The 24,306-nt window shown below is 42.2% G+C and overlaps 1 protein-coding gene across 5 annotated transcripts in view; it reads right to left on the minus strand.

Moving 5' to 3' along the window:
* Positions 1–433: 433 nt before the first annotated feature.
* mib2 (MIB E3 ubiquitin protein ligase 2) overlaps positions 434–24,306 on the minus strand; it is a 28,095-nt gene continuing 4,222 nt past the window's right edge. For 2 of the 5 annotated variants that reach the window (XM_058084539.2, XM_058084540.2), the window contains exons 2-19: positions 18,580–18,975; positions 17,323–17,494; positions 12,266–12,372; positions 11,165–11,359; positions 10,928–11,070; positions 10,709–10,816; positions 10,500–10,604; positions 10,173–10,335; positions 9,574–9,707; positions 8,134–8,282; positions 7,330–7,486; positions 6,530–6,684; positions 5,042–5,168; positions 4,670–4,936; positions 3,297–3,475; positions 3,021–3,214; positions 1,519–1,584; positions 434–1,440 (exon numbers count right to left, since the gene is read on the minus strand). In XM_058084539.2, the coding sequence (XP_057940522.1) occupies positions 1,199–1,440; positions 1,519–1,584; positions 3,021–3,214; positions 3,297–3,475; positions 4,670–4,936; positions 5,042–5,168; positions 6,530–6,684; positions 7,330–7,486; positions 8,134–8,282; positions 9,574–9,707; positions 10,173–10,335; positions 10,500–10,604; positions 10,709–10,816; positions 10,928–11,070; positions 11,165–11,359; positions 12,266–12,372; positions 17,323–17,494; positions 18,580–18,802 (2,886 nt within the window). In that variant the 5' untranslated portion in view covers positions 18,803–18,975 and the 3' untranslated portion in view covers positions 434–1,198. Of the gene's footprint in view, positions 1,441–1,518; positions 1,585–3,020; positions 3,215–3,296; positions 3,476–4,669; positions 4,937–5,041; positions 5,169–6,529; positions 6,685–7,329; positions 7,487–8,133; positions 8,283–9,573; positions 9,708–10,172; positions 10,336–10,499; positions 10,605–10,708; positions 10,817–10,927; positions 11,071–11,164; positions 11,360–12,265; positions 12,373–12,832; positions 14,067–17,322; positions 17,495–18,579; positions 18,976–23,421; positions 23,592–24,306 lie in introns of those variants that run through there. The other 3 variants (XM_058084538.2, XM_058084542.2, XM_058084543.2) reach the window with 3 other exon arrangements.

The raw sequence follows: 24,306 nt of genomic DNA on the forward strand, positions 1-24,306 counted from the left end.
TCTTCCGCTTCAAAAAAAAACAAAACAAAAAAGGCAGAGTGAGACAGCATCATCAGCCCTAGCCCGACATTCAAAATGTACACATTTAAACAACCGCATCTCCCAATAATATGGGATTCAATGAAGCCAAACAAAACATATATTAAAAGCAAAAAATTAAATAAAGATAATTTTATACTCTTATGCAGAAGCCCTTCAAGAAAACAGAAGAAAGATGAAGTACAATCCAGAGCTCCTAAGTAGAACAAAAGAGGGTCAGCAGGAAGGTAGACAAACGTAACGCACCAACCACTTCTCTTTAGGCCCTTCTAAATGACAATACTTTTGTTGGATAAATAACAAAACACAAACACATGTTGCTAAGTAGACACAGTAGGTGTTCCCTGTAGGGATGGGCGGTAAATACACAAACAGTGTGGACAGGTGCTCCCCCCCCCCCCAATTTTTGGGCTCTCTTTGTTGCAGAAGCTCATCTGCAAACACAGAAACATTCATGAATTCACCAATGAGAACAACGTTTTCCAATGGTCTCCCTTCCCCAAGATGCGCAGCGGCTGTGTGGGATGGCGACTCGGAACCTTTTTTATGGATATCATCACAAACAAGTGCTTTTTAAGAGATTTGATACCCTGAGTAAGAGGAAAATAGGCTGTATTTCAGTAGATGCTTTTTTTCTTCCCTCTAAGCGACTGAAAAAAGACAGTAATACACCTTTCACGCATAAACAAACCCTGTAACACAAAGAAATAAAAACGACAAATCACTCAGCTTTACAATATGCATATTCTCATGCATATACAGTATAGTGTGTACTTCCCCCTCGCATACGAGCAGCAAGTGGTCGGGGACTAAATACTTAAAGCGCCCTCTGCAGAGATTAATACTGATCATTACAATATCCAAATGAGAACAGACAAAATTCACACGACAGGCTGTGGGCGGTGGGTGGCTCATTCTGTGCAGCCGTGTAAACAGAAGAGGCCCAGCCAGCCAGAAAAGAGGATGATGGGCAACAGACATCCATGTAAAAGCAGCAACAGATTGTCTCGTTGAAAGGGGTGGACAGACTCAAAGAATAAGCTCATGGGAGGCTGAGGGGTGATGAACAGGATCACCAGTGGGTCATTCCATCATTTCATAGCCCTCCCCATGTATCCCGACTTGCTCTTTGGATGCCACCCTGCACCCTACAGGACGCTCAGACAAACAACTGGATCCGTTCGCGGATGGTCTGCCGGCAAATGGGGCAGGTCTTGAGCGCGGCACTGCAGTCGATGCAGGAGGCGTGTCCGCACTGGAAGACCAGCTTGATGTGGTTGTCGATGCAGATGGGGCAGGTGATGCGCTCCTCCATCTGCCGGTAGCGCGACTGCAGCTGCTCCAGCAGGTTGTGCTGCTCAGAGTTCTCCGTGCCGGGGCTGCAGTCCACCTCGGTCTGGTCTGGAGGACGGAGACACCGGCATAGCGTTAAGGAGACGGGATTTGTACATTTTGATGGCTGCACAAGTTTTGTCCTACCTTGTCGAATTTTCTTGGTGATTGTTACTTGGCATTTAATGCATTTCTTCATTCGATGGGCACACTCTGTTAAATCAACAAGAAGGTCAATGATACATGAAGTACACACGCACACTAATGTTTAATTCAGGGGTCTCAAACTCACGGCCCGTGAGACGCTAGTTTGAGGCCCCCACCTTGATACCAAAGTTTAATGTTGAAATGACAGCTTAAAGCTGTGTGCACACCGGACACAATTAACATGATTTTGCCCCGCCCATACTGTTACCCTACCCTGTTACCCTGCCCTGTTTTGCTTTGGATTAGCAATGAAGCTAAAGGCTTATGACGCTGGGTACAAATAAATGCAGGAAATGATTTGGAATAAAACAGAAAATACACGTCAAGATAAAGCATCTCATCAAACATGTTGTTAAAGTTACGACGCTGCTTCCTGACGGAACTGAGTACGATGCTAACTTGCTAATTGGGTAAAATGATTACGTTTCATTAGTGGTCATTAAAGGTTAATTAACTGTTAATACTGTACATTTGAATCTGAAAAAAATTATTTCTCTACCAACTGTATGTGGTTTCTTACGTTTTTCGTATTTGCTGTTTTATTATTATTTTACTTATTTATTACTGATTGACTGATTTATTGTCTTTATTTTTAATTTGTTTATTTATTATTTTTTTATCTTATTTTGTGTATAGAAAAATAAAAATTAAGATATTTGAGAACAGTGGAATGTTTTATCAGATATTTTGGTGTGGAAAACCGGAACCAAAGTACTGAAAAAGTGTAGGGTATAGCAGAAGCAAAAGCATTGAAGATAGTGTTTTTTATAGTTTTTTTAATTGTTTTTTTATAGTTTTTTTTTTCCAGTTTTTAATAAATGCGTTTTTTGTTTTTTTTTTGAAAACCTGATGCGGCCCGGCTTCACCCAGAACCTAGCTCCGGTGGCCCCCAGGTAGATTGAGTTTGAGACCCCTGGTTTAATTCATGTTTTTAAAGCAACAGCGGCTTATCATTAACTGCCGAGAGGAATGATGTGTTGATTATGCATGTTTATTCCTTTCCACACAGGAATTACCGTATTTTCCGGAAAGTCGCACTTTTTTTTTTTATATAGGTTGGCTGTTCCTGCGACTTATACTCCAGAGCGACTTATAAATGAAAAAACTGTTTATGTTACATAAACACTGGACACCTTTTCTGTTCATGTTTATTTTTTGTGTATCTGAATAACCATTGTGTTAGCATATCTTACACCTATTCCGCCTGTTCTCTATTCTTTTGTTATTGTTAGAACTTGCCTTTCAAGAGGACGTAATGTCTGTTTGGGTCAAGTAGTTTGTAAAATAAACTACTCGCAAAAAATGCTATTTATACTCTAGTGCGACTTATGTATGTTTTTTTTCTACCTAATGATGCATTTTTGGCCTTGTGTGACTTATACTCTGGAGCGACTTATAGTCCAGAAAATACGGTATGTGTGGCTACAGTACCATACACTCACCTTCACATGCCACACTGTGCTGGCAAGGGCAGAAGAGAACGAGCAGCGCTAGCTCAGAACAGATGAGGCATTCACCGGGCCCCGGCGGAGTAGGAAAAACCAGATTGGTCATGGTATTGGGGGTGGTGTGAACGCGCCGCAGGTTAGCTGTGCTCGGGCCCTGGCCGCATGTAATAGCCTGCAGGAGCTGCAATCTGGGAGATGACAACAAGCTATGATGACACCAACGACTTAGAAGTGAGAGCACTGATTGTGAGTCGTTTCCAGAAGAAGGACCTGTGCTTCTCCGAGAAGCTCTTGATGAGCTGCGAAATGGCGCTGTCTGCCACCAGGTCCAGGGGGCTCTTGCCTTTGTGGTTGGCATAGCTGATGTCAGCCCCTTCTTGCGCTAGGAAACAAGAAATGGCCGCTCCGACGCTCAGCTCGGTATTCCCGAGAAGACCTGAAGCACTGAGCTGTGAGGGAACAATGAGTGTGGGAAAGGAGGGAAAGTAAATTTTTTAAATCTCACATTTTAGTGTAATTATTGCATGTTGAAGTAGTCAGATGAACCACTCCAATAAGTCATATTTTGACAAGAAAAGTGGATGTCTGGTTTATGACAGGTGCTCAGGATGGTGAGTGGAGCTATGGTGTTTGCAATCCATCTTTTAAAAGGTAGATTTTTTTTTTTAATACAGCACTTCCAATGAATAGCGGTAACACCCCTTGTGTAAACAACATGACATTCTCAGAGAAGAACAGCCTTCTGTTTAAAATGTCAAATTGTCACATCACACTGAGCTCCACAGAGAGTACCACTGTGCCTCTGAGGATAGAAAATAGCACATGGATTCATCCAGTGTGATTTCTGGAATCAAGACGTCCCCTGAGGAGATACAATGTGATTTTTTTTTATGCTGCACAGACAATCTTCAAAGCTCCAGTTTTTACTCAAAAATAGCTCAATCAAACGAGTAGTTCCACTATTAAAGCTATGAGGTCGTTATTTGTAATATACTGTAGGTTGGATATGAATGGTTTTAGCACCTTTGTTAACGACAAACTCCCCTTATCTTGCCGTGTTTACGCAGTTAGACAAACCGACTGCTTTCATCTCGGTAACTCATTTATTGCTCATGTCACACCTCAACATTCCATGCCTGGCTTTTGTTTACTATCACCACTTCACTGGATTCAGTACTTTACCAAGGTCAGCCCGATGTGAATCTTGTTTTCATCCTTTTAATGACACCAAAAATCTGGAGTCATACCACCAGACCTCATTTATCATTCCTTTAGGCCTGTCATTAAGAGTCCGCCCCTTTTCAATACCGCTTATCCTGTTCAGGGTAGGCAGACAACATCAGGGATTGATCAGCAGATCCCAGGCCAGCTGCAAGAACATCTACTATGTGAACCACTACACTGCCAATGGACAACAAAGAACACAGGCAGGCTGGGCAGAAGGCAGAACTGGGGTCTGATAAAAATAATGTTTGAATATATTACCAATAGACCAAATGAGCGTCTAATAACAAGCAGCAGCCATTATTGGAGACCTATTCTTGTGTTTTTCCATGGCTTGGATTGAGTGCAAAATTCATTCCACTACTCCTACCACAGAGGTCCACAACATGGCCCCTTTCCTCCACTCTCCCACTACTTACCCTGCCGTAAAGTGATGTGGAGGCACAACCCTCGTTGCTCTCCTCTGTGCTGCTACTGCTGCTTCCCACAGCGGGGCTCAGCATTACGTTGGCCAGCTGTGGTCGCAGCAGGGCCACATGCATGGCGGTGTCGCCGTCCTCGTCCTCCAAGTTTACATCAGCACCCTCGGCCACCAGCAGCAGGACCAAGTTGGTGTGGCCCTGCGTCACAGCCAGCTGCAGCGCCGTCTGGTTGCGGTTGTTGCGGATGTTGATGTCGCAGCGACCCTGTAGGAAAATGAGGCCCACCCTCATTAAAGTTTTTACCTTTATGGTTAAGTATACAATGTTTTAATGATGTTTACTTTGTAGGTATACAAGAATGAAGCTCACCTCTTTAATGAGGATCTCGGCTACGTCATGGTGATTATTAAGGGAGGCCAGATGCAGGGCAGAGAAGCCGTCCTCCTTCTTAACATCCACCAGCTGTCGTGCTCGGCCTAGAATCTTCTCTGTGGCCCTGTCATGACATACAAGAGTCACATGATGCCAAGACACGCCCTTAGATGCACAATGTTGTTTTTAATGAGTATTGTGTCCCTACAGCCTGTAATGAACATCATATGTGAGATGATCCACTTTTTGGAGAAGAGGTGCCTCAAACGGTTGCTTTTGAAATGTGTGAAAAATTCTATATTGCACCTTCTCTGTGCTAATGACTTCAGCAAAAGTGATGATGTTACTCCCTTTAAATGACCAAAACTGACATATGACCATCTCTAAAGTTCCCTCGGATAGTGAAGCATGAACTTAGCATAAAGCTGTCAAAATGAAAAGCTAACATTAGCCCGTGTTCCAGGCACATGACATGAGCTGGACAGAAACCAGCAGTTGAACTATTAATAGAAACACACTGCAGTTCTCAAAACAATTCTTCTTACAAGAGCAATGGGAAATAAAAAGACTCCTTTGTGCTACTACAATGCAAAATATTGGGCTTCAGTGTTGAGTTTGAGTAGCCATGTTTAAATCAATTTGGCTTGTTTGCCTTGCCTATGTGCTGTTCACTATTTCATTGCATTGTTCTGTGGAGAAGCCCCCTGTTCCAGAGCGCAGCAGGAGGACCCTCAATGCCCTAACAGCGTCACAGTTTTCTGTTGCCTTCAATGACACTGGAGTGCGTTTCTTCTTCTTAACCCGTACTGATATTCTGGATTGCTCCCTTCAGGATTAAGAGAGCTAAAGTTACGTCCGAGCCGTGGCTGAATGAGAACACACTACACAGTAACCTCTTTTTGCCCTGCAAAATATCTGCATCAGATTCCAAGCGATGTTTTAAACAGAAAACCACAGGTGGTTAACATAACTTGCACCACTTCATTAGCTATTTTTTGCTACTTATAACAAATGGAGACCGAGACAGATGGCAGCAGATGAATTAGCCGAAAAAGTCAATCTAACGACAGTGGGAGAGGAGTCTATGCTTCCATATAGTTTCACCAGATTGTATCCATCATTTTACATATGACACACTTTCAAAGTCCAAACCGGAAAACTTGAATGAAGTGGCATCATTAAGTAAGGGAATACGGTATATGGGGAATGCGGGGGTTTCTAATTCGGTCTTGTTTTTGTCTTCATGGCAGGTCTTTTAAAAAGAACCGGGGACCATTTTCCACTTTGTGGTTTTGCTATAATTTGGAAGGAAAGTTCAAATGAGATCGTAAAAGCAGCACACAGAAGCACAAACCTCATCACGGTTAAGTAGGCTTGGTGGACTGTGAAAAATATCAAGTCACAGAAGTCATTCAGGTCTAAATACACACAGTATTACAATACTATAAATTTTAGTTTAATAATAATATCCACATTTTTACTCACAGTTTGTTTCCTTTGAGCGCAGCATGGTGCAAGAGGTTGAATCCTCTGTGGTTCTGCTGAGTGAAGTCAATGTTGGGCACCATGACCAAGATCTCAATGATATTGCGAAAATCTTTAGCAATGGCATCATGCAACGGTGTGTCTCCATAAGAATCCTGATATGGAGGGAAAGGACTTGTTTAGATAATGGTAAATTGTTGCGGGTATTGTCCTAGCAATGCAACCATGCATGTCACCAAGTCGAGACATTCTCACTCTGACAGTGCCAATATGTTTGTATTTGTAATAAAAGTCTGGTGGCACATGCTATTTGTGCTTGTGTGACCATATCTTTGTCAGTGATTAGACTAGTTTCTGGTTCACCGAGTATGACAAACAGGCAGTGCCATTATGTTCTGGGACTGGGACAGCTGTACTGATAACATAGCACCAGAAACACCTTTACCCAGATTCTTACTCTGATTCTGATTCTTTGGCCCTTGCACCCCCCCCATTTACATGTATTTAGTTGAGTAGCAACACTGCTCAAGCAGAAGGAGACTCCTTTAGTCAATTCTGACACAGCTTGACAGAGAGACAGTATGAAAATGCCCCACGAGAAACACTCAATTGCTGTCATGAGTGATTTAAGAGGAACTGTCAAACAGCATTAATGTCCGTAATTGCCAAAATTCTTCCAAAAAAAACAGCATGCTAGTGACATTCATGACAGAGCCCTCACGGGGTACAGCGGGGGTTCATTAAAATGGATTGCATATGAACAATCAACATCAATATGAAGGAATAGTAAGTCCTCCTACCTGGAGATTGACATCGGCTGAATGTTCGGTGAGCACCCGCACGACATCAGTGAAGCCCTTGTTGACAGCGATGTGGAGCGCCGTGCACATGGAGTTGTTCAAGAGATTAACGTTTGCTCCCTTGCTCAATAACAACAGCGCAATCTCTGCCTGATTACTGGATCATGGAAGAGATACAGGAAAGTAATCAACACAATCTTTATGACACTACTAATGAGAACCTAGTAGAGACTGTATTAAAAATAAGGTATCCTGTCAGACAAAACAAAATTGTTTTTAACTTGAATATGCAATAACAGCAGACATTGCGTGTGAATTCTGAGAAGCTGCAGTGAAACTGAAACGCTTTGAAAAGATGCAAAAATCCAAATTTATAATGAACACGGAAGCTGAAGCTTGACTGAAATGCTGTGGAAATACGCTCTAACATAGAATGAAAGTAAGAGTCAATTGGTAGCTTGAGCTCAAATCAGGAATTGAACCAACCATCTCTTGGTCTGGATCCAACGGCTGTGCTATCAAACTTGTACTAATTTGCCACAAAGGGTGTAGCAGTAGGGCATGCCAAAATAAATGTATTTGGTATTTACTTGTGCAGTTGTCCCCCCTGATCATTTGGATGTAGATTTGTTTGAATTGTTAAGATGCGGAATAAGAAGTAGGAAGAAGAGGAATAAATAGATGAAAATGGCCGACTACACTTTATTTAATATTGTCTCATCTGAGTGGATTATTTGATCAATCTCAGCTCATGAATTGATTGCTGTTTGTTTCCCCGGCAATAAACAACAACTGTGTCCTCACCCAAAGGCTGTGTAGTGCAACGCCGTGTCTCCATCTTCGTCCTTGACTTCAATGGAGCCATTGGCCTGGAGCAGGGCCTTCACCACCTCCATGTGACCTTGATGTGCAGCCACCTGCAGTGCAGTCTTCCCCTGGTTCTTGATATCCACCTGCCACGGACATAAACGCAGATGAAGATCCATTCCAAGTGGAGGCCGAGTGAACATGAGCGCAAATGAACTGAATTTAGGCCGGCTGGGAATAATCCGAGTATGAATGGCAATCACGTTGCTCATGTGCGTGATACGTAATCCTAATAGGTGGAGTGATAATCGCTGGCAGGAAGAATGTAAACCCATCCTACTCATTTGATGAAGCACACCAGTGCTGATACATACTGTGTATTTGTGGTGTGAGGCACCAGTAGCTTGAGAAAAGTAATATACTGCTATGCTAACTTCAGCTACGTCAAAGGCAAAATAAATTTTTTGCAGCTACACTGAGATTGAGAGATGAGCAGGAAAAACAGTTTTTTGGTGCCCCAACTGTATTATGTTCTCTGAGGGGTGGCTCGCTGTACTACATACACTTTGAAAACTTTGTTTGGAAAATTAATTTAAATTAAATTAATCAAAATTAATGCATGCATTTATCAATTATTAGGCTAAACAATTATACTATTAAAAGCAGGACAAGATTAGGTGTCTGCTTTGAGTGGAGCTTCTGCAAAAAACACATGATGACGAGCACGAAGATTCTGATACTTCAGCGCAAATTATAGCATCACAGGATGCTGCAGTAGGATTTTGCACATATAGCCCAGATTTGATAATAGTAATATAGTATGAACATCTTATAGTGAGACTGAATTGTCATGTATCATGTGAAATACTTCTACATTTCAATCTGACGAGTGGAGAGTCTGAGGCATTGTAACCTCCTGCAGATGATGGGTTAAAGTGTGTGTGAGTGGTCCGAAGGAGAGTTCCTCTTTGACATAGATGGTTTTCACATGAATTGAGACCTGAAATGTCCTTTATCCTTAAAATGTAGGCAGAGTGAGATGTGACACAGTGCCCCACATTTACAAAACACGAGTGATGTCCAAGATCGCTTTTTTTGTCGATATTCCACTTACAGTGCAGCCTTGCCACATCCAACATGGTGGTGACTTTGACATACGGTGGAATGGTGAAGTTTGTTGGCAAGAATCACATGATACTGACTGAAACTCAACATCTGCTTGCATTGTTGTGAAAAACCAACACCGATATTGTTCCGATTTCACCTTCAAATGCCAACATCGGGCTGATAATTATCACTGTCATCCCTCCAAGGAAATAACCCATGCTTGCATTACATATCACATTTACGACATGGAAAAGCAACAGTTAACTGAAGTTTGGAACATTCCTTGAAATCTCTCGCACTGCAGCAGAAAATGAAAAGTGCTGCACTCACCTTGTCAGGATACTTCTGCAACAACTCTCGCACTTTATTGGCACTGCCGTGTGCTGCCTCAATGACCAGCCGGCTGGGATTGTCCTGCTCCGTGGACTGAGACAGCAGTTTCTCCAGCACAGAAATGACTGTACCTGCACAGTGACAGAGGAGGGTGGGGGAGGGGGACTCATTTAGTTTAAAAGTGCCACGTTAACAATATGCTTTGGAAATGGTATCACTCAGAGGCCTAAACAGCAGCACACAAAGAAAGAGCGGTTATTAGCATCTGTAATGACAAAGTGTGGGAATGAGTCAAAATGCCCCACCATGCTGACACACACACGACACAATTGAGGCAAAAACATGCACAATGCACAAAAAAAGAACACGAGTGTCATGTTAACTTGCAAGATCATTTCATTCAATGGAGACAAGCATTTCAATAAATAAACCCAAAGTACACAAACTGAAAGGAAACAGAAAGAAATGCCCCGAATGAATTAATGAGCACATGCACAGTAAGGACAGAACAGGTGAGAGGATGAATGAACAAAGCAGAGGGAGAAGATAAGCTGGAATGCTCGCGTTAAGCCCCTTGGTCCTGGCAGAGGCCTTACTTCCAGATTCGTTGGGGTTCTCGGTCGTCATGAGGTTAGCGTCCATCTCCACAGGCTGTGCAGAAAGGCATGCTGGGTTGAACGTCCATGTCTGGCCGCCGAACGCCACACGTAGGTCACCATCTGCATAGACTTTCAGCACCTTGCCAACCTGGCCAAGCACCTGGTGGAAACATATCAGGTAATGCCGATGAGTCCAGCTTCATTCTCACTGATCTCTCATGTTGATGGTGTTCTCACGCAGTCTTTTAGGGAATATCAAGTAATTCCAGGTCATTTGACTAGAGTGAAAATGAATGCTGGTGTAGCATGAACAGGAGCGCGTACAGGAGCCATGCTGTCTGTCCATTCGCCGTGGCCGGCCTGTAGCCGCTTGACACTATCTATGTCCTCCAACACTCGCACTAGTTCGCCAACTCCAAACGTGTTCACCTAAAACAATAAAGACAACAACCAAATTAAATGTATATATTTTTGGAGAAACCCCTTGATTCAACACAAAAACCCTTCCTAGGTTTGAAATTGTAATTCAGTACCTTGGTAAGGGCCCCAGGATGAAAAGTCCAGCGGATGTTATTGCTGTACTGGACTCTGACGTCCCCCCGGTCAGTGATTCTATGAACTGACCCAATCCGGCAAATGTACTGCAAATACAAATAGGCAGTTAGGCCCTGGGCCTGGGTGCATGGCATTAAGGCATCATGGTGTGATCAGACAGAACGCAGGATTGGTTGTACACTACAATGCTAAAATACCTCTGCCATTTTGGGATTCCAACCCCCGTGGCCATCCTGCATCTGTCGTAGAATGTCCACCTCCAAGAGACATTTGACCTTGTCACCCTGCTGGAAGGAGTGGCCATCAGCACTCTCCTGGCGCTGCAGCTCTGCATGTTCTCCTAAACGGTTGGCCAGGGAAAACACAAGTCTGTTATTTCTAATTCTCCAATTATAACTTATAGGAATTAATACTTCATACAGGAATGGTCTTACCAAGCTTTGGCAAGTGGTCTTTGTAGTAGAAGCCTCCCTGGCCGTCTGACACATACTTGAGGTCAACTTTGCCTTTATGCCCCATTCGGTAGACATTGGTGGTGCCGTTCGTCCAGGTCACACTAGCCACACTGCGACCGGACTCTGTATCCCAGCCACGAATATCCACTACCTTCCCAACCTTACCCTCCCCGCCTACACACACACATTTGCAAGAGATAATCAGGGTGTTGGTAAACAAATAAAGAGGATCAACCCTCTTTCAAGAGAAGTCATGCTGTTACATGAGACATTTGGAAAGGAAGGAGGAAAAAGTCAGTACTGTAATACATGATAGTGGAAGTAAACATGCTGGTGAAAATAGAAGGCGGAGAGTATAAGCCATGAGGAAATGACATTCCAGACACGTGGGTGAGAAAAGTGACAAAAAGACAAATTGTCAAGACGATGATCACGATTAGCCACAGAATGGTAACCGCTTCCATATATTAGGTTCTAGGAACACCTCCTCATCAGGCTGCCTCTGTGCCCAAACACACCACATTAAAGCAGTGACCTGAAATGCTACACATGGTGGGCTGGAGGTTACTGAGCATCCTCACAGCATCCTGTATGCACATACAGCATTTTAACCAGATGAGTGACTTAACATAACCCCAGGGTGTTGATCTCAAAGACACCAAAAGGACATTTTGACTCATTCACTCTGGCCCAGAAATGAGAAGAGGGTTGCTATTCTCAGCGATAACAGCAGCAGGAAACATGAATGTATACGGTCCCAATAGGTGTCATTTTTGATGAGCAAACATCAACAGAAGGTTGTTTCGTGTATCTGAAAGGGCATATTTTGTGGTTTGTCCCACAATAAACACAGCTGTGGACATGCATGGACACAAAGACGTAATAAAGAAAGACACAGATGAGAAAATTAGAACACATGCAGACAACTACCATGAGGTTCATGAGAGCAGAGGTTATTATGGGTTATGGATGAAGATAGGCTTTGAAGAGGCAGTGTTACCCCCAGTGCAATACATTGGTGGGAGTGAAGGGGCAGCCGAGAAAACTGCCACCCATCACACACAAACACACACCACTCACCGTCTTGGTTGCCCCAGTCCCAGTCAGGTCCACGAACCACCTTAACCCCCTGGAAGATTCCTTTGAGGATGATGCGCGGAAGGTTCTGCCTTGGTGCCAAGCTTACTCTGTGATGAAAGCATGGAGAGACAGCTGAGCAAACAACTTTTAATAATAATATGATTGACAGTAATTGACAGTGGTGGTAAAACCATTGCCATGCAGCCATTTCCCTAAACATTTAGTGCCAATCCAGTAAAATAGGAATGCAAATGATAAAAGGCCTGTTTACGAGCACATTGCACATTGCGTTTGCAGTCCCATCCTCAGCTATTAGATTTGACAGAATATGAACTGTCCACATCCTTCTCAGGTCCCTTAAAACTAAAAAACTGTAATATCATAGAAAATATGTATTGTGGGGCTATTGTACTGTTATCTATGTTAGCTAGAATGACAGCTAGAAAAACAGGACATCAAACGGACCAAAGAAATAGATGGAGAGAGTAAAAAAAAACATGTTGCTACGGGCGACAATATCCACACCCTATACTCCAAACACATGCAGAACCTCTAAAGCAAACATACCTTATGGTAAAGATTTGATCAGATCTTGGTGCAAAGGAACTGCCTATTCCCATATTTTCTTGACAAGATCAGATGCTGACTTTCATTTCAGCCAGATAACATTTCAGCCAGACTTATTTGAAATCCAGTGTGGTCCCAAGTAGAGAGTCTGTGCTGCTCGATCTCACTCGGGTGTTGCACAAACACTCGGTGCTAGAAAAATGCTAATATCATTTCTTGTCTTGATGTAGAATCGGAATCCACTGCCGAAGACGGCAGTCCACTCCTCTGTCAGAGGAAATGAGCACTAACTCTCTTTGTACGACTGAGGTTGGAAAGAGTTGTGTGCACCTGAAAACAGATGCTTGGAGGCTAATCCTTGAAAGCAGAGATTTAAGAGAGCAGGCCAGCTTGGAGTGATGCGTTGGCGTCGTCTTACACTCTTAAGTGGGCGCAAGGTTATGTCAGGCATCACAAGTCACATGTATTTGTTTATTCCGGTTGGGACTCCCTTACCGTGACCCGAGTTACACTTTACATTGCCACATTTCCTTTGTCAAAAGCAGGAATCAGTCCTTGCCACACCTTCAAATTATGCAGTTTCAATTGCTCCATTTTGATCTGTTTCGATTATTTCCTTATCGTTTCAACTATGTGTTCAGGTCGGCCTGTCCACGCTATCTATTCCTACTTCATGGAAATTCTGGAATCAAGTAACAATGGATGACTGTACTATTCTCTGGTGGCTGTGTCCCCCGAGGATGGTCACTACGGGTTGCTGTCGCCCGTGAACGACTCTTGTGCATAACGATGGTTCATTCACCTGACCTTCACCTGAGCCGGAACTCTGCAGTGGCAAAGCAGCGTAAGAACGTGGCTACATGTCCGGTTGATCATTAGTAACTGGGCTGCAATAGTTATTTGAATAATTAATGAATAAATCATTTATATTTTTTCTACTTTGAGGTGTCCCTTACGTCACCAGCATGCATGCATCACCCACACACAGGACGAAGAAGGAAGTGGGTGGTTGAGAACACGGGAAGATTGAAGAGGCTAGAGAAAGCGACAAGGCAATGAACAAGAAGGAAAACAAAATGTGGCTAATGTTGAACACTATGACATGTATCTGTCTTGACGCGGCGCTTACATACCACAATAGCGGTCCCCTGCGGATTCAACGTCGCCGCTGTGCGGAAATAATGACATCCCAGTGTGAAAGCACTGAGTCAAAAAATATAATATTAAAAATAAAAATAAAAAAATAATAATATTATATTCGATAGCTGCAGACCTCATTCATACAGTACATAACATTGCTTTTCAAAGAATCAACTGTACAGTATATCATTATTGGGCTACAGCATAGTACATATTCTATCAAAACGCAATACATTCCCACTGGCCTGATTTGACTGACCGGCATTTGTTTATTTCATAGTATTTTGGACATAATCTAGCAGCAGCCATTCTGAGAAAGACAACAGCTCTTTACAGGGATCAACATTTCTAATCCTGAAAGAGCAAATGTCTCGTCTGTGACCAGACGGGATAAGAGCAGAAGAGCTACAAATGTCCTTGTCAACAAGGCAGCCAAGGGTTAGCTTTACTCGATGGAGCGAGAACGAAAGAGGAGCACACACACTCAACAATAATAATGTGAAAAAGGTAATTGACATATACAATAAACAACACAGTCAGGAGATTGGGAAGACCTGGGTGAACGTGGGACAATACATCTTTCCACATTTATGGAGGGAAGTATAAGTGTCCATCTTAGCTACAGTTTTTCCACTAACAGGAATTTAAGCAAAATAAATAAGTCACTGAGGTCTTAGGAACAACCTTCAGCTAATATTGTCTTGACACACAAACAGGACTGCAGCTGGATGTGTTGTAATCATGACTGTGGGCGGGGCAGCAGTTTGAAGGCAGCTTGATATGCAAGCGAAGGATTAACCGGCAAGATGACCTAATAAGTTCCCGGAAACTGCGTGCGCCTTGTTTGTGTGTTGGAGAGACGATTAGCTGACTGCACAGCGACCATCTCATAAACATATGGCACACACATATGTTGCCGTGAACACTGCCAGCATGCATAAGCGCACACACACACACACACATTGCAATGCCACAGTGAGCCATTAGGTATGCTAATTACAACAAAAAGAAAAGTAAAAAAACGTCTTGTTTCTGTCAAATCGCAGATAAACTATATGATGCCTCGGGCCTCAAATAAATATTACATGGTTTTCTGGGAACCACAAATTGATCTAGTATGCTTAAACTGCCAATAAAAGTATCAAACGTGCCTTTATATGAAACTATTCTTCATGTCTGGGGTACTCATATTATTGAATGCCGATACCACAAAGAGATCCATTCACATAAATACCAAGGGGTCCCATGATTGTACCATTCCGAGTTGCTGCAGGGGGAATACAAGACAATCTGATTTGGGGGGAAAAAAAGAATCACACTATGCAAAACGTCTTTCATCGATCTAATGAGAAATAAAGTGACTTTCATGTGATGCCCTTGGAGAAGAACACACTCCAGGTCCACTGTTTGGCTAAAAGAAGCCGGGTTAATGACATAAATAACCGATTGAGCTGATCTGTTTGATTTATAGATATAAAGGCTTGGTGGTGGTTCCATGTCCAAGAGGCTCACGGCAGTGCTAGATATAAGGCTGTGTCGTGACTTATTTTTAGAGGATAGTAAATCTATATTTCAATTGGAGCTATAGACTGACGACTAGGGGTGTCTCAAGACACCCAAGACTTGAGAGGAGACGATGCACGACGGCGCACTGGTTACAATCTTTTAGCTGATCACTGAAACATTTTTAGAAGCACAACATAAATAGAGAGTCATAAAATAAACAATGAAGTCAATCTGCAGCTACATAGTCTTAAGTCATGAGTCATGCTGTTTACCAGATGTCAAGCACAGAAAACAAACAGTGTGAATTTGGAATTGGACCATTCTCACTAAACTATGAGAAAATCCGGGTCATACATATCACCTCATTAACATCATGAACACGGGCCATCCAGCTGACATTCAGACAGTGCCCACAGCTGTTTGGAGCGTTACGGTGAACTGATGCAGAAGACTGCATTCTGAAGGGAGAAATCATGCCAGTAAATTTGGATACACAGGACACTTGAAATTCAGGTCAATAAGTGTTTATATAGAGCGGGCCTTGTGTGGTTTGGTGAAGCAAAACACGAAACATCAGCACGTTCTTTTCATCATCAACTGTGGTGACGCAGGTTTTGCTGAAGCTTCATGACAATTTCTATTTTTATTAAGTGTAATAATAAATAACAGCATTACCTTTGTAATGGACACAAGGTGTCTCCTCTGTAGAAAATGCCAATAAAGGACTACATGAAGCATTGTGTAACCTCAGTGTAGTCCTGTAAATGAGCGAAAACTATCGTAGGGCTACCTACTTACCAATGAGCTACCCAGATGCCGCAAGGTAGGCATGTAAACACAAATGCCAGGAAGTGGACTGAGATTGAAACGTGAGCGATTACGCACGCTAGCATAGATAAATAGACTTCACATGTGACAAGCTGTCATCGATTGACAAAGTCAAAGTCAAAACAAGACGTGTCGTGTATCTAATCACATGCACAAATTCCAGCAAGGCAGATCAAAGGCTTATCAAAAGTGTGTGTAGTGTGGTGAAATTCAGGTAAGGACTAGACCACCCCAAAGTCTTCATTTTGTTTTTCTTCAGCCAGGTGGACTCATTGTCCTGCTGCAGAACCCAAGTTAGTTTCAGCTTGCAGTTACAAACAGAGCAAAACAGCTCCAGACCATTACACTACCACCACCACCATATTTTACTGTTGGTATGATGTTTTTTTCTGAAATGCGGCATTACTTTTACTCCAGATGGGAGACACACCTTACAAAAAGTTCAACTTGTGTCTCATGAGACCACAGAGCATTCTCTCAAACATCTTGGGGATCATCAAGATGCTTTCTGGCAAAATTGAGACGAAGCTTAAAGTGGACGTATTATGCTTTTTCAACTTTTCTGACCTATGAATGTTGCTACAATGTTGTATACTTAGATTAAACAGTGCCAGAGCAACAGAAAATGAAGATTGGGAATTTGGATGAGAGTTGTAAAAGCCGTGGATGGCTAAACACACTCAATGTATGTCTGTATTTTTTTTCCCGTTTACAGTAAAAACGCTGCTTTGTGTTCAATTGTGGTGTCTTTGACTAGTATTTTAATTTGTTTGATGATCTGACAGATTGGAGCGTGACAAGCGTGCAAAGGGACGGAAGGGAGCAAACACTTTTTCACACAACCGTATGAATATAAGAATTATATAATGGGAGAGAAACAGTCGTCTTTATGTATCACAAAGTTAATAAAAGCTCATTGGTGGGAGCACGTAACCTTTGACCCCCAGGATGTCAGAACTCAATAACACCAAGCAAACAGAGAGTGTAGAATCCTGGTGGGTGTGTGCAATACTCACGGCTGAGAGTGTGCCGTCTCGTAGCGCTCGAATGCGTGGCTCAGGTCATGTTTGTTGTTCATATAACACTGTGTGCACAGGTCATAGTCAAAGCACACCTTGCACTTCCATCGCATTCCCATGATGCCGTGCTTCTTGCAGCTGTCGCATATGATGTTGGAGTGGCGCACCCCTATTAGTTAAGGATGAAAAATGAAACAGTGTGAACAATGCATAACTATTGAATATGTCATGAGATGTGAAAGAACTGAAACGCAAGCACAAAAAACGACCATGAGCTCTGCAATGGTTTTCCCTCCTCCTCCTCTCCGAGTTCATTAATTGAAGGGCAGGAGAGCAACATTTAAAATGGAGCATTCTGAGAGCAATGACCTTTTCCTGGACCATGCGTACTAAAACATGCATTGTAAGCTTGTGTATGTCACAGAAAAAAATGTAAGACCACCGCCCACTAGCATATGTTACCATTACCACCGTTAGAAAGAACATAAAAAAAATACATATATAATACAATAGAATAAAAAATGCAGCAAAAAATATGAATCACACTTTTGATGAATTTTCCCCATCATTCACAATCCTTAACACAAGAAAACAAGTTAATTTTAGCTAGCTTACAATGCTGTCATTGGGATACAACTCATTAATTCATTTTCTACCGCTTTTCCTCACGAGGGTCGCGGGAGGTGCTGGAGCCTATCCCAGCTGTCTTCGGGTGAGAGGCGGGGTACACCCTGGACTGGTCGCCAGCCAATCACAGGGCACATATAGACAAACAACCATTCACACTCACATTCATACCTATGGACAATTTGGCGTCACCAATTAACAATTCACAAGTATTGGGGTCGCCAATTAACCTAGCATGTTTTTGGAATGTGGGAGGAAACCGGAGTACCCGGAGAAAACCCACGCATGCACGGGGAGAACATGCAAACTCCACACAGAGATGGCCGAGGGTGGAATTGAACTCTGGTCTCCTAGCTGTGAGGTCTGCGCACTAACCACTTGACCGCCGTGAAGCCTTGGGATACAACTATTTCGAAAAATATATATTTATTAGGGATGTTCCCATCAGGATTTTATGCTGTCGATACCGATCCTGATAATCCATGAGTGAAATTGACCGACACTGATACCAATCATATACATAATAATAGCAAATATTTAAATGCACTACTGGCTATATTAGGCATCACCAAGGTTTTTTCTTGTGAGAGCTACTTTTACAAAATGAAAGCGGCTTGAATTGCTTACCAATCTGCGCATTGTCATACAGCAGCAAGTCGTAGGCACCCTGGTATCCAGTACGGTAGTTGGTCCTTGTGCCACTGTCCCACTGAACCACCACCGTCTTATCTGGCGTGGTGGTGCTGCCCTGCCGCCCGATCTCCACCACAGTCCCCACATGGCCCTCGCCGTCATCCTGGTTTCCCCATTTCCAGTCCAAACCACGCACTACACGCATACCCACCTCCATGCTGCCACTGCCGGGGCTCAGCCTGGAGGCCGCGCTCAAAGGCCGAGGCCTAGCAGCGCTGTCGCTTCTGCTGGTGCGCCTCTGGGCCTTGCCTGTTGCGGCGCTGGCCCGTGTTGATGATAGTGCAGACAGGGACGGCACCGGGGGGCTTTCCGGGAGCAGATCAGGGGTGACTAGAAGAAAGAAATGCACAGGTCAAGCCTTAAAGAACTACACCTATTTACAATGTGTTTCCACAGCAGTACTTGTGACAGTAAAACAAGTGTCGTGTGTTGTCTGACTACAAGACTGACAAGCACCATCCAGGAGGGACCTTCATTCATTCAAATGATTATGGTTTGGTCTTTGATGGTGGATGATTCACTGTATGCTTGTTATTGTTCATTTCTAGAGAAAGGAGGCAGATATGACTGCTACATCTTGCTAATCACAGTCTGAAGTGGTTAGATAAAAAAAAACATCAAAAATACCTTGTCATACATCATCTGGGAGATGCAAAAACGATCATTTTCATTGCTCATAAGCGGGTCGTTATTTGGCTCCTTCTTCCATTAAGCTTTAGCTTTAGCTGTAGCCTAAGCTTGATTGCTACCTGTCAGTCTGGCAGAGCAAAAGAGGACAGTGGCTGACATTCTGACCTTTGCCGAGGTAGAGCCGATCAGTGGATAAAAGCATGCTGAGTTTAGGCAGCACCCATTCAGTACACATTTTTTATTTTAGTTTCCATTCAATATCCTACATGCATTAGTTGACGTTCCCTCCCGTTTTAGTCTACATGTCCCACTGGGGGTTGGGGGCTACTTATACATTTTCTGTCCAAAACGACAGCTTACTGTCATTTTATTCACAGTAATTATATGCAAGAGTCATATAACATTTCAGTATGCAGAAAAGCTGTGCATGGATAAAGACATGGATCATTACAACAATATCAAATCTCCATTAATTCTACTGTCACACTGTGTATATTACAAGCATATTACCAATCAAGTAGACTCACAAGGATGAAGAATAACCTAGTTTTTTAGCATTTAGCATTTAAGAAGTTTTGTTGGACAAGGGACTTACAGATTTTTTACCCACCACACACCCACCCACACTTTACAAAGGCCACCTACTGTGAAGCTTCACCACTGTGGGTTCTGTGTACGTGCAGAAGAAGGAGAATAGCCGCCATGCACATAAAAAGATAAACAGGCTGGGACTGGCACTGACACGCAGATAAGCCACACAATATCCAAGCAAGGACTCTTCCACACAAGTTTGGATCCACCATCCACTCAGTTGCATTTTTATCTCATTGAATAAAAAACATAATAATAATAATACAACACAAGCTATTTTTTGCCCTGAATGGCATGATCAGAAATAGGTTCACCTTCAATTCTCCAGCAAATGGCAAATTTGACTACACACTGAATCATAAAAGCCATCATGGATCAATATTTCAAAGTTGCGTGTGTGCGTGTGTGTGTGTGTGTGTGTGTGTGTGTGAGACAATGGATTTCAAGTCAAAAGCCACTTTGCAAACAGCAGGGTAGATTTATCTTTCAAGGTGACAGGATGAAAGAAACCAAAATAATTTCCCGTGTTTAAAATAGACTCAGTGAACCTATTCTGGCGCTAAATATAGTATGGAGGTGCCCTATTAATAACATATTTTTCAAAATACATTTTCAGAAAGTACTGTAGCAGGAAACTGTGCCTTTTTGTCATTTGAATGCTCGAAAATAAGCATGCATCAATAGATTGGCGCCGACTTCTCTAACTTTGGGGGATCTCATGCACTGATTTACATCCAGAACACATTTACTGCAACACACTCGAGCACATGTTTTATTTATGTTTTAAATGGCTTAATTTTCTCTACGTCCACTACAATGGGTTATGCAAGTGTAAATGTGACTATAGGGGTGTTATTTCATGTCCACAGGGCTCAAATAGTGTTTAACTCCACATTTACAAGGTTGTAAATAGGTTTTCTATGCTCCAACTATGAAAATATTCGATTTATATTTGATAAATAAAGAAAACAGCCTTCACACTTGGGTCTAACGAACCATAATAAATAAGGGATTACTGTAAAGGTTTTATCACGGCAACAGTTTGACGATGGAACTCATTACTGTAATGAAATGGTTTAGGCCCAGTCCACATGGGGATGTTCTTGGATTAGTTTTTTTTTGGGCTGGGTTGAAAAAAAGTTGCATCCACACTGGGCCAGATTAGCAGGTCCGCAATGGCGATGGATCTGTGACGTCATTTTGAAACAGAAACCAGATGTGTACTCTCCTAGCTTCACATATCGTTTCCTGTTTGTTAAGTAGCCACAGAATAGATTTAAGCTGCCCTGTCATATAAAAACAAAACGTCATATATAGATGAAGCTGATTTTGAGCATCCCTGAGGTCAGCGGTCAAATGTTTAGTATTTACTGTAACTTTTCTGCAAGCTTGGGCGGCCATGTTGCTGAAATGTTGCTTCCTGTGTGTGCGTGTGTGCATGTGTGTGACAGAGGGTTAAAGAGGTGGAGGATTACAGCTCTCGGCCCAGAACAACAGATGGACCGACTTCTGTCATCCACAGTACAACATCCTCCGTACACATGAGTAACAACAAGACAGGTGTTTGTCCACAAACACACACATTTTCTGCCACCTAACCCAGATCCATTGGGAAATTTTAAATGTCCTAAAATGGGCCATATTCAGTTTGGTACTGATTTGCTTTTTCAATCCGAACACCCAATCCCCAAGTTTTTTTTTTTGCATGAGATGTCATATGAGGTGATGATGCTCTTACATAATATAAGAGCTCATGTTTTGTGCATTTCTGAGCTGTAAAACCAGCCACTAGGAGGCAGATGTGCATTTTATAAGGGCTTGACATGCATCTTTCACATGTACCCAAATACAATACACTCGTATGTGACTACTCATCTGTATACACCAGTCATTATTTGCACTCTGACCCATTTATAATTGCACTAAAATTTATATATCTGCAATATGTCTGCTCCTGCATATGCTCCTGTGCAATACTATGTGTATATTTTGAATATCTTGTATATATCTTGTTAAATTGTCTTTTTCACTCTACTTTTATATACTTTTTTTTTAACTTGACAACTGCACTGTAAGGAGAAGCTCTCCAATCTTGTTGTACATCTTGTATGACAATAAAGGCCATTAAAGCACTCCATAGCTGAAAAGCATGGAGGTGCGTAGCATGCACAAGGTTATGCAATGAAAGGACATTTTAAGGCATGGATTGCACACACACAGTTCAGTTCCAAATGTGAAAATTGTAAATAGTTCAAGGTGTTATATTTGTACGTAAGTTGTTTTTTTCTTGCAAAACAACCACTTTAACCTTATTATTCATTCATTTCATTCATTCATTCAATTTCTAACGCTTATCATCACGAGGGTCACGGGGGTGCTGGAGCCTATCCCAGCTGAAGCTGGTTCAAGATGGTTTACCTTTCATATTACATTACTTTACCCTGGACCAATGGCCAGCCAATCACAGGGCACATATAGACAAACAACCATTCACACTCACATTCATACCTATGGACAATTTGGAGTCGCCAATTAACCTAGCATGTTTTTGGAAAGGAGGAGGAAACCGGAATCCCCGGAGTAATGGTAATGGTTTTATTTCATTTGAACATGCATCAGATTCCAATTGAGTGCATCCCATAATCAGTTCACAGTTCCACATGTCCAAAAGGAGTAGGAAGAAGCAAAGCTTATTAAATCCTACCCCTCCATCTGGTACTTTTACAATCAGTAACTGTTACATTTGTTCACTTCCTGCTTTCCTAATATAGTTTAAGGTTTTGTTTTGGGGTTTTTTGGTCACGTACCGAAGTACGAGGTGATATGACCATAAATTTACATAATGGGTACCATAGTGACTGTCAATATAGAGATATGTATAGCACATCATAACTGGTTCAAGCCTCAAGACGTTCAAGTCTTGGAATAATAAGGAGTAAACCTTATTATGTTAAGAAAATGTAAATATTGAAGATAATTCATCCATTCATAGCAATTCCGGATGAAAAATATGTCTTTTGCATTCCCTTTCAATCCATTTCATTTGAATAGACTTAATTTGAGCTTCACTTTTTTGTACACTCAGGACGGCTATGGCTTGGGTCCGCCGCATACACACTACACATATAGCTGAATAATAACAAACATATCCATGCTAATTTCAGAATTAAAATAATGTACAGATTTACACCACGCTGATTTACGGTTAACCACACCCACTTCTGGTTCAAGTTCGGGCCATTAAAAAAAAAAAACACACAATTACACCCACTTCCGGTTTATGTCTTGGATAGTGTCTACGGATAGTGGTGTACTTGTTCATCCCTACTCGGTACATTATAAAAATTAAACAGGAACATTCTTTAAAACAGCAGCAAATATGGAAGAAAAGAGCTGTAACATACCAACAAAATATTAGGATAATTTATAATAATAAGATAATATTTTCAAGACTAACATGCAGAAAAGACTTAAAACGCAACTTGGTAAAGGGTGAGAGCAACTGGAGCGTAGCATGGTTGGAGAGAGCACATTATCATGGATTATCATACTCACTCGCCATGATTTTCAGCCCACATTTGAACATGTCTGGCAGCTGGCTTCCAGTCTTTATTCCAGGTAGGACAACCGTCGGGACCATCTAACTGCCGAGTACTGTGCAGTAAGCAGTCATCTCACAAATGGGGGGGTCTATTTAGTCTGCTATGAACCTTGCCCTTTGTTTTTTGTACCACAGCAGCTTTTTTTTCTAGCTGGTTTGGGATAGATGTCACAAGGGTGACACCCTTTATCTAGAAAAGCTCGAGTGGCTTAGTTAAGTAATGAAATTAAAGAGCTGTGCTGGTTCGTCAACGTGCCGCTTGCGGATTGTCAAAGCTACGATCATGTCACTTAATCAGCATGCTTGATGAAGCGTTGGCAGGTTCTTCTTGAGTCAATATTCTGTCACGTGCTGCACCTTCCCCACTAAACTCTACTTTGCCCCAAACAACGTCATGAACTGATTATCCAATCAATTACGACAAACATTTCAATAGAGTGCTCAATTATGCAGAATTTTCTCAATTCCTGCTTCCGTGGCCAGGTATATCACGGTATATCCTTTGGCCTATCAATGAAAATTGAACCATTTTGAAACAGGTTCCAGGTTAGAAAGACTCCTTTCGCTGCTGATGTCTGCAGGAATGTATTACGACATTTCCATTTTTTTTTTACTTTTTTTACTACGACCATAGTGTAGTTTCTCTGTGTAGCTGTTGTACTATTATTATTATTATTGTTATGCCTGAAACAATGTAAATTATTTGCTTATGCAACAACAGCACCTTCCACCAAGTCACTATGTGGCTCCAACATAAACATGACACCGCCATTATGCCACTTTGCTTGTTTACACTGAACTTAGTGTCATCCCAGCGCATGCTTAGCGTTCGAGTGTTA

The sequence above is a fragment of the Doryrhamphus excisus genome, linkage group LG17 (assembly GCF_037039965.1).
Source record: "Doryrhamphus excisus strain RoL-2023G ecotype Guam linkage group LG17, RoL_Dexc_Guam_v1.1, whole genome shotgun sequence".
Classification (NCBI taxonomy): domain Eukaryota; kingdom Metazoa; phylum Chordata; class Actinopteri; order Syngnathiformes; family Syngnathidae; genus Doryrhamphus; species Doryrhamphus excisus.